We start from the raw sequence: 13,744 nt of genomic DNA, 5'->3' as shown, positions 1-13,744 counted from the left end.
CATAAAATATATAATCTTATTCGTAATACATAAAAAACCTGACTTCAATTAATTTTTTTTGTTATTCATTTACAGTTAGGCAATTACCACAATCAATCTATTTAATTTATGATCACGTGGTACAAATCGCTCTGTTTCACGAACAGCATACAGAACGCAGCTTGTGTCACAGAACATACCCAGGGTATGTTTTGTGACTTGTGTCATGATCTACCTGTCATTTCATCTTATGACCTTTTAATTTATATAGAAAATGTTTAGAGGGTTTGTATGTATTAAAATCATTTATTTTTATTTTTTAATAACATATTTGTTTTTAGTTATCGTTTATAATTGGAGTGTATGCTGGAATATATGTATCCCAAAATTATGATGTGAGTTACTTTTAGATTAAATATTACGTATTCTATAAGGTTTATTGACATTTTTTGTTAATCAGAAATAGTAGAAATTGCATTTTTTTCAGTTGATTTACGAATAAAATGCTGTATTTTGTTAGTTTTTAGGGGTGAAATATAAATTTTTTTCAGATTCCTAAAGTAGGTGATCCAGCGTCGTTGTACGAGAAGATAAAACAATACGCAGATGAACATAAGAAAAAATAGTTTTGTTTTTTATAGTTTTATTAATTTGTAAGACCTAAATTTTATTATAAATAAAAAGTATTTTTTTGATATTAACACAATTTTATTCCTCCACCCAAATACTCGAGCCGAATTGGTGGTTCCACAAAAGCCAACCAATCGCTAGCGTAAGTAGGTAATAATCCCATACTGTGACATTTATACAAAGCCAAACCTATATTCACGAAATTCCCCAAAACATAAACGATCATTTGTAAAATAGCGTTCGAGGTTTCCATCATTTTAAATGTCGCTTTGGTAGACCAAATTGCTTGCAAAGGTCTCATCAACAGCATACCTACCATCATTATAGGAAAAATAGATATGGAATTACCGGCCATATACATTATAAAAAGATTCATTGGTACTTGTTTCATAGGACCTAACGCCAAGTCCCAAGATTTTTTTGTTATTAAACGAGATACGTCGGTTTTTTTTGAAACTTCGCTATTAGATCCGATCATGGCAGCGCTATAGCCTGGCGGTGAGGCTATAGGCTCCGTAGATACACGTGTAATTCTACAAACATGAAAATTCAGCTAACTTCAGTGGAATAATTGAGAAAACTGACCTTATAGAATCAAGACTCCATTTCGTACGTCGATTTTGTGATTTATTCGACATAATTAATTGTGTAGTAATTATCGTATAATTTAATAATTATATATTAATTGCGAACGGAAACAAATAAGAAATTTAGGTTAACACAAGCCACTACCTTTTATTTCGTTTTGACAATTAAAATTACATGTCATTTTATTAAAGCAAGGTTAGAACATAGAGAAAGCATTAAAGATAGAGGAAAATTTTACTACGGGACGAGAGAGAGTGATTCGCCGATGATTTAAAAATGAGGTCACGTGGGAAAATTTTGACTGAAACGTCATCTTAAATTGATGCAGCATCGAATCTCAATATTTTTAATCATGTATTCAATTTAAGAATGAAACATTAATATATAATAACTAACAATTTATATTTAACATTCCACTTTTTTATTAAATTTCCAACAATTTCGTGAATCTACTAGCTTAAATTGTTGGTGATTATGATCCTCCGTTATTACTCTCAATTATACTATGTTCTTTGATTATATTGATACTACTTTTATCAAAAAACATAATTTTGAAAACTTATAATTTTTTAAGGTATTACTGTGTGCTATCGTAATATCACATTTAAATTTCGCGCTATAAATAAAATTCAAATATGCAAAAAATTTGCTACGAATTGGAAATCATAGGTTACGGCTTGAACCCCCAGATGGCAATACGGATAAATGACAGTAGGTCTTTTCGGAAACTATGATCGGATTAGTCCAATCATGATCTGCATGTTCGAAAACTAATCCAGATCACATTCATTGTTGTTTGGAGACGAAGATGATTAATGACCCAAATGATATAAAAGGTTATCTATATCTAAAAATTAAAATGCGTAATGTTTCTAAAAATGTATGTCAAATGACCCTATAGTATTGATTTTTACATACATACATACATCAGGATTTGTATAGCCCGTTACAAAATTTCATATTGCGATTGCGCAACACCTGACAAGTTTCGTGTCCTACTTTTTATGGTGACGCCCCCTTAAAAATAGTTTATGACTTGTATTTGGGAGGTAACTCCAATTTAGTGTGTGGTAACAAAAAAATGCTTTAAAAGCCTTATTGTGTCAACTTGATTAAAATATTTAAATCAAACACATTTTAAACAATCAGTAAGTACGTATTGTTTATCATTTAATAATAAAAATATACTCTTAACCTAAATAACAAATTAAAAGCTTTTAGATGAAAATAAAAATCAATGACAATTATTAATAACTGTTTTTTTAATTTGTTTATATAATTTCGGGTTAAAAATATTGATATTTTTTCATATATTTGTTTCGAAATTCAAAATTTATGTACTCGTAGACGTATGACATCATCTATTCTATATTTATTTGATTATAAAGTTATTGTAAACCGGAGAGGTTTTAGATTGAAATGGCGGATCCGGGGTTTCCAGGACAACATACGACAACAACTACAGTACATTCAACTAGTACGACGGTACAAACGAATATAAGATTCGATCCTTCTTACGTTAGGACTTTACCAGGAATTGCAAAATGTGCTCAATTGGTAAGTTTTTAATAAAAAAATTGTGATGTTAGGAGCGAAGTTTTCTTCGGTAATTGTTCAATAAATTTTGATCAGTTTGATATAGAATCAAATTCATTTCATGCGCCCTATAGTGAAAAACTTTGTCAGTGTACTTTTTTTGTTACAGTTACTAAATTTATTAGGGTTCATATGCATCGAATCGAGTGGCGTCTTGGCGACACGTTCGAGAGGATCGTTCTTTAACTTTGTAGCAATGTTTGGTTTTTGGTTCACGGGTATCTTACTGGCGTTTTACTTATTCCACCTCATAGAAAAACTCTACCGAGTACCATGGTTGAAATTAGAATTCGTTTATTGTTGCATTTGGACAGGTTTTTATATGATCGCATCATCTTTGGCTGTGTCGTATAACAGCGAGGCGTACATCGTGGCCGGGGTGAGTTTTTCAGTCTAATACAGGGTGTATTGAAATAATCTTGAGGTAACAGTCGGTATTGTTTGATCAATTTCCAGGTGTTTGGTTTCTGCGCCATGGTTGTTTATGGTATAGACGCTTTTCTCAAATACAAGGCTGTTCAAAATGGGGAAATCGCTCAAGATGAAAGATCAAATAACAAACAAACTACGACCGTTTCTAGTCCGGCTTATTAAAATGTTATCACCGATAAATTTTTATCACTATAAAGCATTAATTATTCAATATTAACACTGTTACACTTTATCACCCTATTAATTATAACTGAAAGGAATTTCCGAAAATAATGTGTTCAAGGTATTTCATAAATAATATCGTGAAAACATCGTGTCATTCCTCTAATTTATGGTACTGTATAAAATATGTCTACATCATATATATCAGGGTGGATTTATTTTAATATGAAATATAATTTCCCAAAAGTACCTAAACTGAATCATAAGTGAGGAAAAAAAAACAATAATAATTTAGAAATCTCTAAAAACTACAAATTTCCAAATGATTTTCAATTTGTATAAGCTTTTTCATCATATTTTAATGGTTATATAAAAATTTTTGATACGCTTACTGCCGGTTATGTGTATAGTGTACAGTGTGTATATGTGTGTCAATTCACACGGCAGTCAACGTGTTAGAATAATTTTTTCAATAAATCATTAAAATATGAAGAAACTTGTACAATGCCTATAATTTAAGAAATTTTAAAGTTTTTAACTATTTAAAAATGTAATAAGACTTAAATTTTCTTTTTTTTTGGTCATTCTTTTCAAATTTAGCCTACTTTTGGGAAATCTTAAATCTTATATATACTTACAAAATATGTGCAAGATATTCCTTATTTAAAACAAAGTTCTTGATATTTTTATTGTTTATACACAAAGTAAACTTATAATTATTTATTTTATTATATTCACTTGTTAGACACTTGAGTAACAAAATGGCTTCTTACCTTTTTTCAATATCCCTTCTATTGGTATAATTGTGAATCTTAATCTGAATATTTGCATTAAAAAAAGAGTGCATGTGAAATCAATATTAGTCAATATATCATTTGTCTATGTCTAAAATTAGTTCGTTTTATTCCTACGTGGCGCTGTGCTACTAGGGGTTTTTTAAGTTGGCAATTGCGTAAATTTGTTATTTCTCATTAAAACTGATATTTCATACTGTAATTATGTCAGTTTGTGATAGATTCTATATATTATTATGTCATCATTTTTTTTAGTAGCTTCTTAAAATTACTCTACTGGTTTAAAACTGAATTATAATTTTGCATTTAATAAGAGTTTAATTAAAATTTCGAATAGATCTCGTATCTTCGTTTTGTTATCTCTATTCAAACGCAATTCCAAAATTCGATTATATTTCCATTTATATTCATTTACATTAATTTCACTTTTGAATTTTACGATTTAAACGTTGGTAGTCGTGTGTTATCGGTTTTCAGTGTTGTAAGATTTGATTGTTATATAAATCACATAATTGTTATGTAAATTGTTTTTATGTATATTATTTTTTCATTTTATAAATAATTATTCTATCGTATGTAATTAATTTTGATTCTATTTAAAAGTATTATTTCCATTTCCTATCAGTTATATTTAAAATAACTATAACCAACAAAATCATATTATATCAACAATCGGATAAAAATTACAACGTGGCAACGGTGTAAAATGTCTGTCATAAATTATCTCTACACCTTAACCTTATACTTATCGTAGTTTGTTTGTTATGTTGGTTGAATGCAGTTTTTTTTTTTTGATTTAGTACCAATAGTAAGTTTATTAGATCAATATGTTTTCCTCAGTACCTGTTATCATAAACAATAGATATTTTTGAAGCCATATTTAAGAAAAGTTACGAGTTATTTAATATGTACATAATTTATTTTTGATTTATGAATAGTTAAGAGTATATTCATTATTTTGTTGATGATTAATGATATTTTGTAGGTAGTTTATTAGGGGGTTATTAAAAGTATATTATAGGTTTTAAATCACAGTTTAAAGTTCTCGAGTAAACGTTATATGTGTAAATTGAAAAAAAAATACTTTTGTGCTGTTCTAGAAGTTTTAATTGAACTAAAAACAAATTAAAAAGAAAAAATAGTAGTAAATATACGAAATGTACATGAATATGTGGTCTTTTGAACTCTACTTTTCTCAAAATAAGGCATATTAGTGAAAGTTACGTTTTGCAATTCAGAGATTTTTTGTTTAATGTATGAAGAAATTTATATGATATGTGCCACTTGTAAAAGGTATGTGTTAAATTATTTTTTTTCTATTGCAATTGCTTGTTTTTAATGTTATTTAGAATTTTTTTGACATATCAAGTGTATGGAACTTTGTATAAAATAAATATTTTACGAATAATCTAGATATATTCAAAAAAAAGTATAAACATATTTTTTGTAACTTATATTCAAATTTTGAACAAAAATAAAAGATTGTAATTTTTTGATATATAAAATGAATTTTTAATAATAAAACTGGTATTTCATGAATATTTATTAATATTGTTGAGAATTTCTGTACATTATATAAAAATTTTAATGTCTGCAAAATGTACCATGATATGAATCTGTTAACTACAATTTTGTAATAAACTTTTTATTTAAAAAAAATATGTGTTGATATTAAAAATCCTTTATTCTTATTCCTATATTGACAAAAAAAAGGTTTCTAATGCTAATTTATGTATATAGTTTGATTTTCATGAAAGTATAACTAATTGCTACTCTTTGTCTCTCTCCTTCCAATTTTTCCCCGCTTTTCTTTCCCTGGTAACTACTTTCATTCAAGATAATCCCTCATTTACTTTTTCCTTTATTTTCCTCTTTGTTCACCAAATTCCATTATTTCCCTAGTTTATTCTCATTTTAAACCCATAATAATGTTTTTTTAATGTTTACGCTTCCTCTTTTCGTTTTTCTCACCAATTTTCTCAACTTAATTTCACTTGCTTTAATTCTAGTTCATTTGGAATGTTCAAACTCTCAGTTGCCAAATATAACCTCTAAAACCACTATTATTTCTTTATTAAAATGCTCTCTTTCCAAAAGTTCGATTTAACCTCTTTTTTTCACAATTTTCGTTTTTTTTTAAATCACAATTGCTATATATTATTTTTTTACTAATTTTCGTGCGTAAATAGGCGAGTAAATTGAATTTACAGATTCTATAGTTCCAGTTTACTACCTCAAGAGTTTGTTTATTCGCTTTTTTGTAAACACCTGGTATAAACTACGTAATGTTAGCCATTTTGATATTTATAGTGTCAAAAGAAAATATAAATACCCGAAGTGTATATGAAATCAACATTCGTGTATTAGGGGAAATTACATTTTAAAGGTTGGTAGCTGTGAGCTTTATTATCAAAATAAATACGTTGTTTTGACTCATAATTTAGTAATTAATAGTTATGTGACTGAGGTTTTTTGAATAATTCTTTTTAGTTTTAAAACAGAGTATAATTTTTTAGGTTAAAAATAATTTTTTGTTGATTATAAACGTAAATAACGCAATATACATAGGTAAGATGAAATTAACTATAATTTTCACAATATATTAGTTGGGGCTCTTACTTAAGTAAAATTTTTTGGTTTATTACTTTTAGTTTCAAAATAGACTATAGTTTCCAAGTTTTTTAAGTTGGAAATGATTTTTTGTTGATAATAAACTGTAAATAACGAAATATACTGAGATATGATGGGAAATAAGATGACAGCGAAATAAAAAAATTTATTAAAAAAATAAATAACCACACAATTATTTTATTAAATTGAATTATCCACCCCAAGTTAATCTTTGAACATGATCGGTTTTTCGTTTGGAACTCTTGATGAAACCTAAATGCTCTAACTCGGCAACGGCTTGTGTAAACCGAGCTCTAATTTTACATTAAAGAAAAATCGAATAAAACAAACCAAACTAGAGCAAAAAAATGTTTAATTTAAAAAAAGGATACTGCAGTTCCGGTTTTATAAAAATTTTCGCAGTCTGTTGTGTATCTACATCTGGATCGACGATACTTAAGAAAGACTGCAACCAATCATATAAATTTATCATTTTTCCATATTCCAAATGTAGTTTGTATGCTATACAAATATCCGGCATGGTGGGGTTTATAGAGGTGGGATTAGCCAGTTCACAACATTCACACTAAAAAAGAAAAGTCTCAAAAAAACTTAAATTTCTGTAGCATTCATTTGAGTTTTATTACTTTCCAACTACCACCCGTATTTCACTTTTTTCCTATTTTTCTTCTTTTTCCAATAAATCTAATGTTAAGCGAACTATTCTTGTTATTATGATTCTTCTTTTTTAATTACGACAAAATCATACATAACCTAATTTTCACTAATCTCATCGATTTTTACCGGGGGCAAAAAATATTTTTTTGGTGAATGTCATATATTACGCCTATATAAAAACGTTACTAACATCAACATTAGAAATTTTATTGAATTTGACGGGGGGCCTAAAATATTTTGTTGAGAAATGTCGTAAAATACCCACTCGAATATAAAAATGGAGATCACACATTTCAGTTGTATTAATTTCCAACTACCATTCGTATTTCACCATTTTCACGTCATTTTGTAATAAAACATTTTTATTTCTTCTTTTTTAATTACGTACGACAGAAACCTAATTTCTACAAACTTCAACATTCGAAATGTCACATTGTGTTACGGGGGGCATAAAATATTTTGTTGGGGAACGTCATAAAACACTCACCTGCAGATAAAATTGGGGATCATTCAAAGCATTGTGTATCGCAGATCGATGAGATCCTATAATGTAATTTTTAATACTTATATTATTATAAAAGAAAATTTCGTGAAAATATCGCGATTCCGGTTCCATAAGGAACTTTTTGAACGTATCCGATATGTTTTTAATGATTTCTTCTCTCAATTTTTCGTATTTAGTAAGAGACTTATTCGGCTGTTGGGTCATTTCTAGAAGTTTCTGTAACAAAAAATAAATTAATAACGAAATTTTTGGTTGTCCTAATAGACCGACCTGTCTAAGCTGGGTTCTACTGGCTACTTTCAAATCGACTGGTTTTGTATTATCTTCACATTCTTCCATTTTTTCATCAAAATCGTTTACCCCGATACTTTCAAGATTTTTTAAATAAATCGATAATATTTTTACAAATTGTTGAATTTCGTCGTTTTTAGGCACTTCGTTGCTGGTCAAAATTTCAACTATCCTTGTTAATTTTACACACAGTTCGTCTTTTGATTGAAAATTAAGAAGTTTCATACATTCTAAGTACTCTGAAGTTTCAGTTATTTTTTTTACAGTGGCTATAGCATATAATTCTCGCACCTACAGAACAAAATTTTAATTTTACATACAACTTTTGTTAGATTTTAACAAAAACAATTAGTTCAGCAGAACTGTTCAAATATTGAAAAACAAGTATCACTTTTTTCTAAGTGTAGACAAAAATATTACCTGTTTACCTAACGGGGCTCTTGGTAAGTCTTCTACAAGCACCAACAGGCATCTCAAAAATAAATGTAATAATTTAATGTATGTTTGTATATCACAAATTTTTTGATAGAGTACTTCACTTAAATAGTCATTATCTACTAGTAATTTCACTTGTATATCTTTTGATTCACTTTCTACGAGTTTTTTAAATGACGGTAATTGTCGTACAGTTTCAAAATCATCTTCAGTAAATTCTTGAATAGTTTCTTGATTAACGTATTTGCTTAAATTGCATAATGCCATCGCGTTACCGTAAGTAAAATGATCTGCACAAGCATACTAAAAAAACCAATACATACGGTACATTTAATGATTTTTCTTTGTTTTTTTCGATAATTTAATACATTTTACTGTAATTATTATTGTAATAATGATATTCAAATAACCCAATAATAATTCGCATTTTTAGGTTATATTATCTACTTTTATAATGGGATAATTTTTCGTTACTTTTTTCATAGTTTTATTTATTTTAATTTATAATTAATTAAATTTTGAATATAACATAATACATAGCAAGAAAAATTTAGAGTAAACAAAATAATTAGTTCCTCAAGTGTCAAAAAAGATAGAACCTCAAGATGAGGTATTTCTTCTTTCCCCAATCATTTGGCCTTTATATACATGATACACTAAATATATAAAATTTTGGAAACAACTTGAGGACAATATAAAAGAGGCCCAAATTGTATGTAAAAGTAGCAAATATAACCTCTAAACGAGGTAATTCTTCTTTTACTAATAACATGGCCTTTTTATACATGATTAATTACTAGGTTTATAAATATTTGGAAATTTAACTTGCATAAAACATTGTAGGGTCCAAATTGTAAATAAAAGTAGCAAAAAACAGTAGGAGAAACAAGTAGTTATAAAATGAAACATAAAATTAGAAACAATATAAAGTTTTGCATGGTTAAAACATTCCTCAAAATCAAATGAAACTTACCTTGATATTCCTGATGAAATTATTAACTGATAGATCATAGAACAAGAATAACTCCATGAAAAGATTGAACACTCTGCCTCCCAACTGCAACGGGCAGACATTTGAGAAAAACACTTTTTCCAAGACGTTATTCAAATATTCTATTGACCTTTGGGAATTGAACACCTTCACTCTGATTTTTGAAGACACCTTATAAGGTAAAGTACCATGTAGAGCATTCATATCAGTCGCTATTCCAAAAATAAGCACAAACGGCAGATCCTTGAGATAACAACTTATTATTAGGATAAACCGTTGGAGGACACTCGGATTGAAGCTTTCAAAATCAGGAATGATTACAGCTAGAGGTTTTTTCTTCGAATCTTCATATAAGTCCATATACCAGCATTTAAGTAGAGCCATACTTAGTTGCGTTTTCCTTATATGTGATTTCACCACGTCAAAAGAGTCATCCTAATAGATAAACACCTTAAAAAACGAATATTTTGTTAATATTAACGTAATTTACCTTCAAATCACCATTAACAAATTCATTGATCATATTTTCCATGAGATACTTGATGTTTTGGCAATCTTGACTTTGTAAGTAGGCAACATGCGGAGTAGTTTCTCTTAATTGTTTTGAAAGCGATGCGAATTGTGCGCCGTGATCTGGCATATTGATTCCAGTAAATAACGCTGCTGTTGGGATTTCATTTACAACATCGTTATGACTGGTTTTAACAAAGTTTATGAGGTTACTTAATACTGAAGAAAATAGATTATCGTTTAAAATCTGAAAATTAATAATAAATGTAGAAATTTCAATCTAAAATTACTATTACTTACGTGTATTTCTTCCTCAATGACGTCCCACAAAGAACGATAATGTTGATACCACATATTCGATGAAAATAGCGTATTAGTTTGACAAACTGATTTTTTCTTATGTTTACTTTGTTTTTTAGAAGCTTTAAATTCATTTTTAAATATAAAAACACCCTAAAACCATTAACAATTGAGAATATATCGAGAAGTAATAAGAACGATTTTTATATAATACCTTTGAAACCGATAACGTTTGATCTGTATCCATGTCTTTACTTGAAAATCTAATCACTGTTATATTAATAAAATCTAAAAAAAAAACAACTTAATTATCGTTTTCTTTTACAAAACCCCGCCATTCCTTGACATTTTCGGTCAGTTTGACATAAGTCATTTTAATAGTGTGATTTAGCTACCAGATCTGTCAATGGAAATTTCCGATGTCTCCCGATTATCATGTTCAGTGAAGTAACCAAAAAAATTTCACGTTATAGAAGCAAATATTCTTAAAAATGGCGTGAGCATATTTTTTCAAATAAGTATGCTCTTTATATTCATTGCTACTAGTAATTAAAATCATAATTTTTATTGTTCATAAAATAATAATAGGTAAAACTCGGTAAACTGAATAATTATGAGTAAATTGAAGATTCCTACAGTATTCGAAGTATAGAATGACAGTCCTTTGAGCGAATTCTTTATTTCTTGATAATAAGTATTTGAACTAAATTATTTTACACTTCAGTTTGAGGTAGATTACTATATTTCAGTATTTCTAAAATCCTGTTTTACTAAGTAGTAAAGTAAGCCCTACATTTATATTTCTAAATCGTTTTGATTTTAGTACTCTTCTGATTTAAGATTGATTTCTTTTTATATTTTATTTAGACAGATAAAAATTATAAGAAAACTAATTCTAATTCATAAGTGAACTAAAATCAAAACGATTTAGAAATATAAACATATCAAAAAGTCTAAGAAATAAGAAATTGAAGAAATTTATTTTATTATATAACCGTTTTCAAGATAAAAATTTATTTACTATTATTATATATATTATAAAGCATATTTTTTCTACTGCACTGGATCAAACGATCGGGTTACTTCGGAAATACTTCGTGCAGCTAAATCACGTCAATAATAATAAATCTTCTTTTTCTAAACACTCCTCACATATTTTATCTAGGTTGTTGTATTGAAAGTATTAAGTTAAAAAATATTCAATTAGGTTTAAATTAGATCTGTTAATAATTATCCTTTAAAATTACAAATTTGAAAATCCCTTTTCAAATTATATTTCATTATTACCGTTAAAATACAGTTAACCCATCGTACAATGCATGTGCTAAAAGTGAATTGAATAACGTATTGCTAGCGGAAATGCATTTCTAATGCGTACCGCGCATTAAAATGTTGTTTGGTTCATTACAATTCTTATAATTAGGAAATATAAGATTGATAAAGCGGTAGTAGAAATGCAAAAAAGAAAAAGAGATGACCGATATTTGATTAGTAATAAAAAATAAACGTTTATAGATAAAAAACTTATATAAATGAAATATTGAGACAAGAAATATATTAAATTACGTACATAAAAGTTAGCAACCAAACAACATAGTCTGTTCTACGTACAAGTAGTAATAAAAGATAAAAAAATGCAACATACTGACACATATTTGCTTTTACTTGGCACTGTTGTTAGAATTATCATCTGTTGTCAGTTTCCACGAAGTCATTGACTTACTTTATGCAACATTAAAGGTTCTAGACGCACGTAGGTACGTGATAATTGTAAAAAAATATTATAATAACGCAAATAATGATCCAAGTAATATTTATATTAGTGTAAATATGAACAAAAACATTGTTTTATGAATTTAAATAGGTTTTGAAGTAGTAAATTCGTTATTTTTTGTTGTAAATTGTATGAAACTAAAAACTTTTTGGGAAATAGACAAATTTCCGTTATACAGTCGATAAAATCGAATAAATTATTCTTAATTGAGATCTAATTGTTCTTAAATGATTAGTGTAAGCACATCAAATTCGCGCTTGAGTCGGCAAACTCGAGTTCATTGCCACTTTTGTATATTACACTCTTCTTTTCAGCGTCCAGTGCATAGGTATCAGGTAAGTAGCACGATGATCTCTGCTGACCTAGCAAAACCGAACATATCAAAGTTAACCTTATTATTGCGACTATAGAAGTCTAAGCATGCGGCAAAAGTGGTCTAAGAATGTATTTGGTCGAAGAAACTGTTATATATACTTTTTAAGATACTTTATATTTAAAAACTAATTATTATGTACCAAATTGCAAAATTTTCACGTAAATAATTTTATTTATTAAAAGAAATTACGACAGGAATTTTTGACAGGCGATAAAAGGAGTAACACATTAATTCTATAAACAGTAATACCAACTCTAAAATTTATGTGTAACTAACTTAATTTTTTAGTTAAAAATACTCTACTACTGACTTTTGATAAAAATAGTGTATTAGTAGTATAAGATTTAGTCGGGTACTCTCAAGGTGGAGGCCAAAAAACCAAAATGAAGAAGAATATAAGTTGTTTATCTATGGTTGAATAGCTATAGATATACATGGAATGTTTACGCATTGTATATTTGTTATAATAAGTACCTCCCTCGTATATCTATAATTTGTTATTATAGTACTTTTCTATAAATATATCTGAGCCATTATGTGCATTGAAATTCAAGAAACACGTCTCATAAACCGTACGGTTTATTTAAAAAAATAACCGTTGGTCCATGAAAGTGAACTTACGTTGACACCAACAGTCTAAATTCGTGGGCCAATGAACCCGATTTTGCAATAATTATTTAATAAATGTCGAATACTAGAATTTTTTTATTGTTTTAAACTGAAATACGTCACTTTTGAATTAAATAATTAAAAAAAGTTACTGTGAAAAGTTGTAACTGTCAAATTTTTAGTGTGTCAATTAAGACATTTATTTGTAACTAACTTCATAATATTGAAATTCTCAATGCAAAGCATCAAACCATAGAACTAAACACTTTATAAAAATTAAGTCTATGATTCAACTGTGAACGTGATTGTTGCAATTCGTATCTTGTAAAAAGTTTTGTTCTGTCTAATTACCATTTACATCTGGAACCCACACATATATAGTAAATTAATACTTTTTTCCAATGAGAAGAATGAATAGTAAAATTGCCCACATTCGAGTATAAGTGATGTAAGAGAGATTGTGTGGTTATGAAAGTAAGGCAAC

At 28.0% G+C, this 13,744-nt stretch overlaps 3 protein-coding genes and 1 long non-coding RNA gene across 8 annotated transcripts; 2 read left to right on the top strand and 2 right to left on the bottom strand.

Annotated features, from left to right (window-relative positions):
* The first annotated feature begins 202 nt into the window (after positions 1–202).
* On the top strand, positions 203–674 carry LOC130892015 (uncharacterized). Its single transcript, XR_009058976.1, has 3 exons — positions 203–268; positions 321–374; positions 531–674. It is a non-coding gene; the product is annotated as an uncharacterized LOC130892015 (long non-coding RNA).
* Positions 606–1,407, bottom strand: LOC130892013 (ER membrane protein complex subunit 4). Its single transcript, XM_057797188.1, has 2 exons — positions 1,195–1,407; positions 606–1,142 (listed from the first exon to the last, which is right to left on the bottom strand). Exons 1-2 carry the CDS (start codon positions 1,245–1,247, stop codon positions 677–679), a joined length of 519 nt encoding a protein of 172 aa, XP_057653171.1. The 5' UTR covers positions 1,248–1,407; the 3' UTR covers positions 606–676.
* A 567-nt stretch (positions 1,408–1,974) lies between these two features.
* LOC130892012 (CKLF-like MARVEL transmembrane domain-containing protein 4) lies at positions 1,975–5,262 on the top strand. 4 transcript variants are annotated; one of them, XM_057797187.1, is made up of 4 exons: positions 1,975–2,345; positions 2,611–2,754; positions 2,903–3,172; positions 3,250–5,262. In XM_057797187.1, the coding sequence occupies exons 2-4, from the start codon at positions 2,617–2,619 to the stop codon at positions 3,385–3,387; spliced, it is 546 nt and encodes a 181-aa protein (XP_057653170.1). In that variant the 5' UTR covers positions 1,975–2,345; positions 2,611–2,616; the 3' UTR covers positions 3,388–5,262. The 4 variants fall into 4 exon arrangements, with proteins under 4 accessions (XP_057653170.1, XP_057653169.1, XP_057653166.1 ...); XM_057797186.1 differs by having other exon boundaries at positions 1,975–2,349; XM_057797183.1 differs by having other exon boundaries at positions 2,200–2,349; positions 2,604–2,754.
* A 1,680-nt stretch (positions 5,263–6,942) lies between these two features.
* On the bottom strand, positions 6,943–12,237 carry LOC130891995 (origin recognition complex subunit 3). Of its 2 annotated transcripts, none has more exons than XM_057797159.1 (9): positions 10,716–12,237; positions 10,502–10,654; positions 10,182–10,448; positions 9,674–10,126; positions 8,686–9,003; positions 8,245–8,556; positions 7,957–8,190; positions 7,184–7,377; positions 6,943–7,105 (listed from the first exon to the last, which is right to left on the bottom strand). In XM_057797159.1, exons 1-9 carry the CDS (start codon positions 10,746–10,748, stop codon positions 7,003–7,005), a joined length of 2,067 nt encoding a protein of 688 aa, XP_057653142.1. In that variant the 5' UTR covers positions 10,749–12,237; the 3' UTR covers positions 6,943–7,002. The 2 variants fall into 2 exon arrangements, with proteins under 2 accessions (XP_057653142.1, XP_057653143.1); XM_057797160.1 differs by having other exon boundaries at positions 7,184–7,257; positions 10,716–10,898.
* Between the last annotated feature and the right edge of the window lie 1,507 nt (positions 12,238–13,744).

The sequence above is a fragment of the Diorhabda carinulata genome, chromosome 3, assembly GCF_026250575.1.
Source record: "Diorhabda carinulata isolate Delta chromosome 3, icDioCari1.1, whole genome shotgun sequence".
Classification (NCBI taxonomy): Eukaryota; Metazoa; Arthropoda; class Insecta; order Coleoptera; family Chrysomelidae; genus Diorhabda; species Diorhabda carinulata.
The sequence above is the reverse complement of the archived record's forward strand: the minus strand, read 5'-3'. Positions and strand labels throughout refer to the sequence as shown.

Bases quoted from the DNA above. Each gene is read 5' to 3' on its own strand.
- LOC130891995 (XM_057797159.1), bottom strand. From the start codon at position 10,748: ATGGATACAGATCAAACGTTATCGGTTTCAAAG. The intron at 10,655-10,715 runs GTATTATATAAA...TAATGGTTTTAG, and splicing joins AAACGTTATCGGTTTCAAAG to GGTGTTTTTATATTTAAAAA. The intron at 10,449-10,501 runs GTAAGTAATAGT...ATTAATTTTCAG, and splicing joins TCATTGAGGAAGAAATACAC to ATTTTAAACGATAATCTATT.
- LOC130892013 (XM_057797188.1), bottom strand. From the start codon at position 1,247: ATGTCGAATAAATCACAAAATCGACGTACGAAATGGAGTCTTGATTCT. The intron at 1,143-1,194 runs GTCAGTTTTCTC...TCATGTTTGTAG, and splicing joins TGGAGTCTTGATTCTATAAG to AATTACACGTGTATCTACGG.
- LOC130892012 (XM_057797187.1), top strand. From the start codon at position 2,617: ATGGCGGATCCGGGGTTTCCAGGACAACATACGACAACAACTACAGTA. The intron at 2,755-2,902 runs GTAAGTTTTTAA...TTTTTGTTACAG, and splicing joins TTGCAAAATGTGCTCAATTG to TTACTAAATTTATTAGGGTT. The intron at 3,173-3,249 runs GTGAGTTTTTCA...ATCAATTTCCAG, and splicing joins AGGCGTACATCGTGGCCGGG to GTGTTTGGTTTCTGCGCCAT.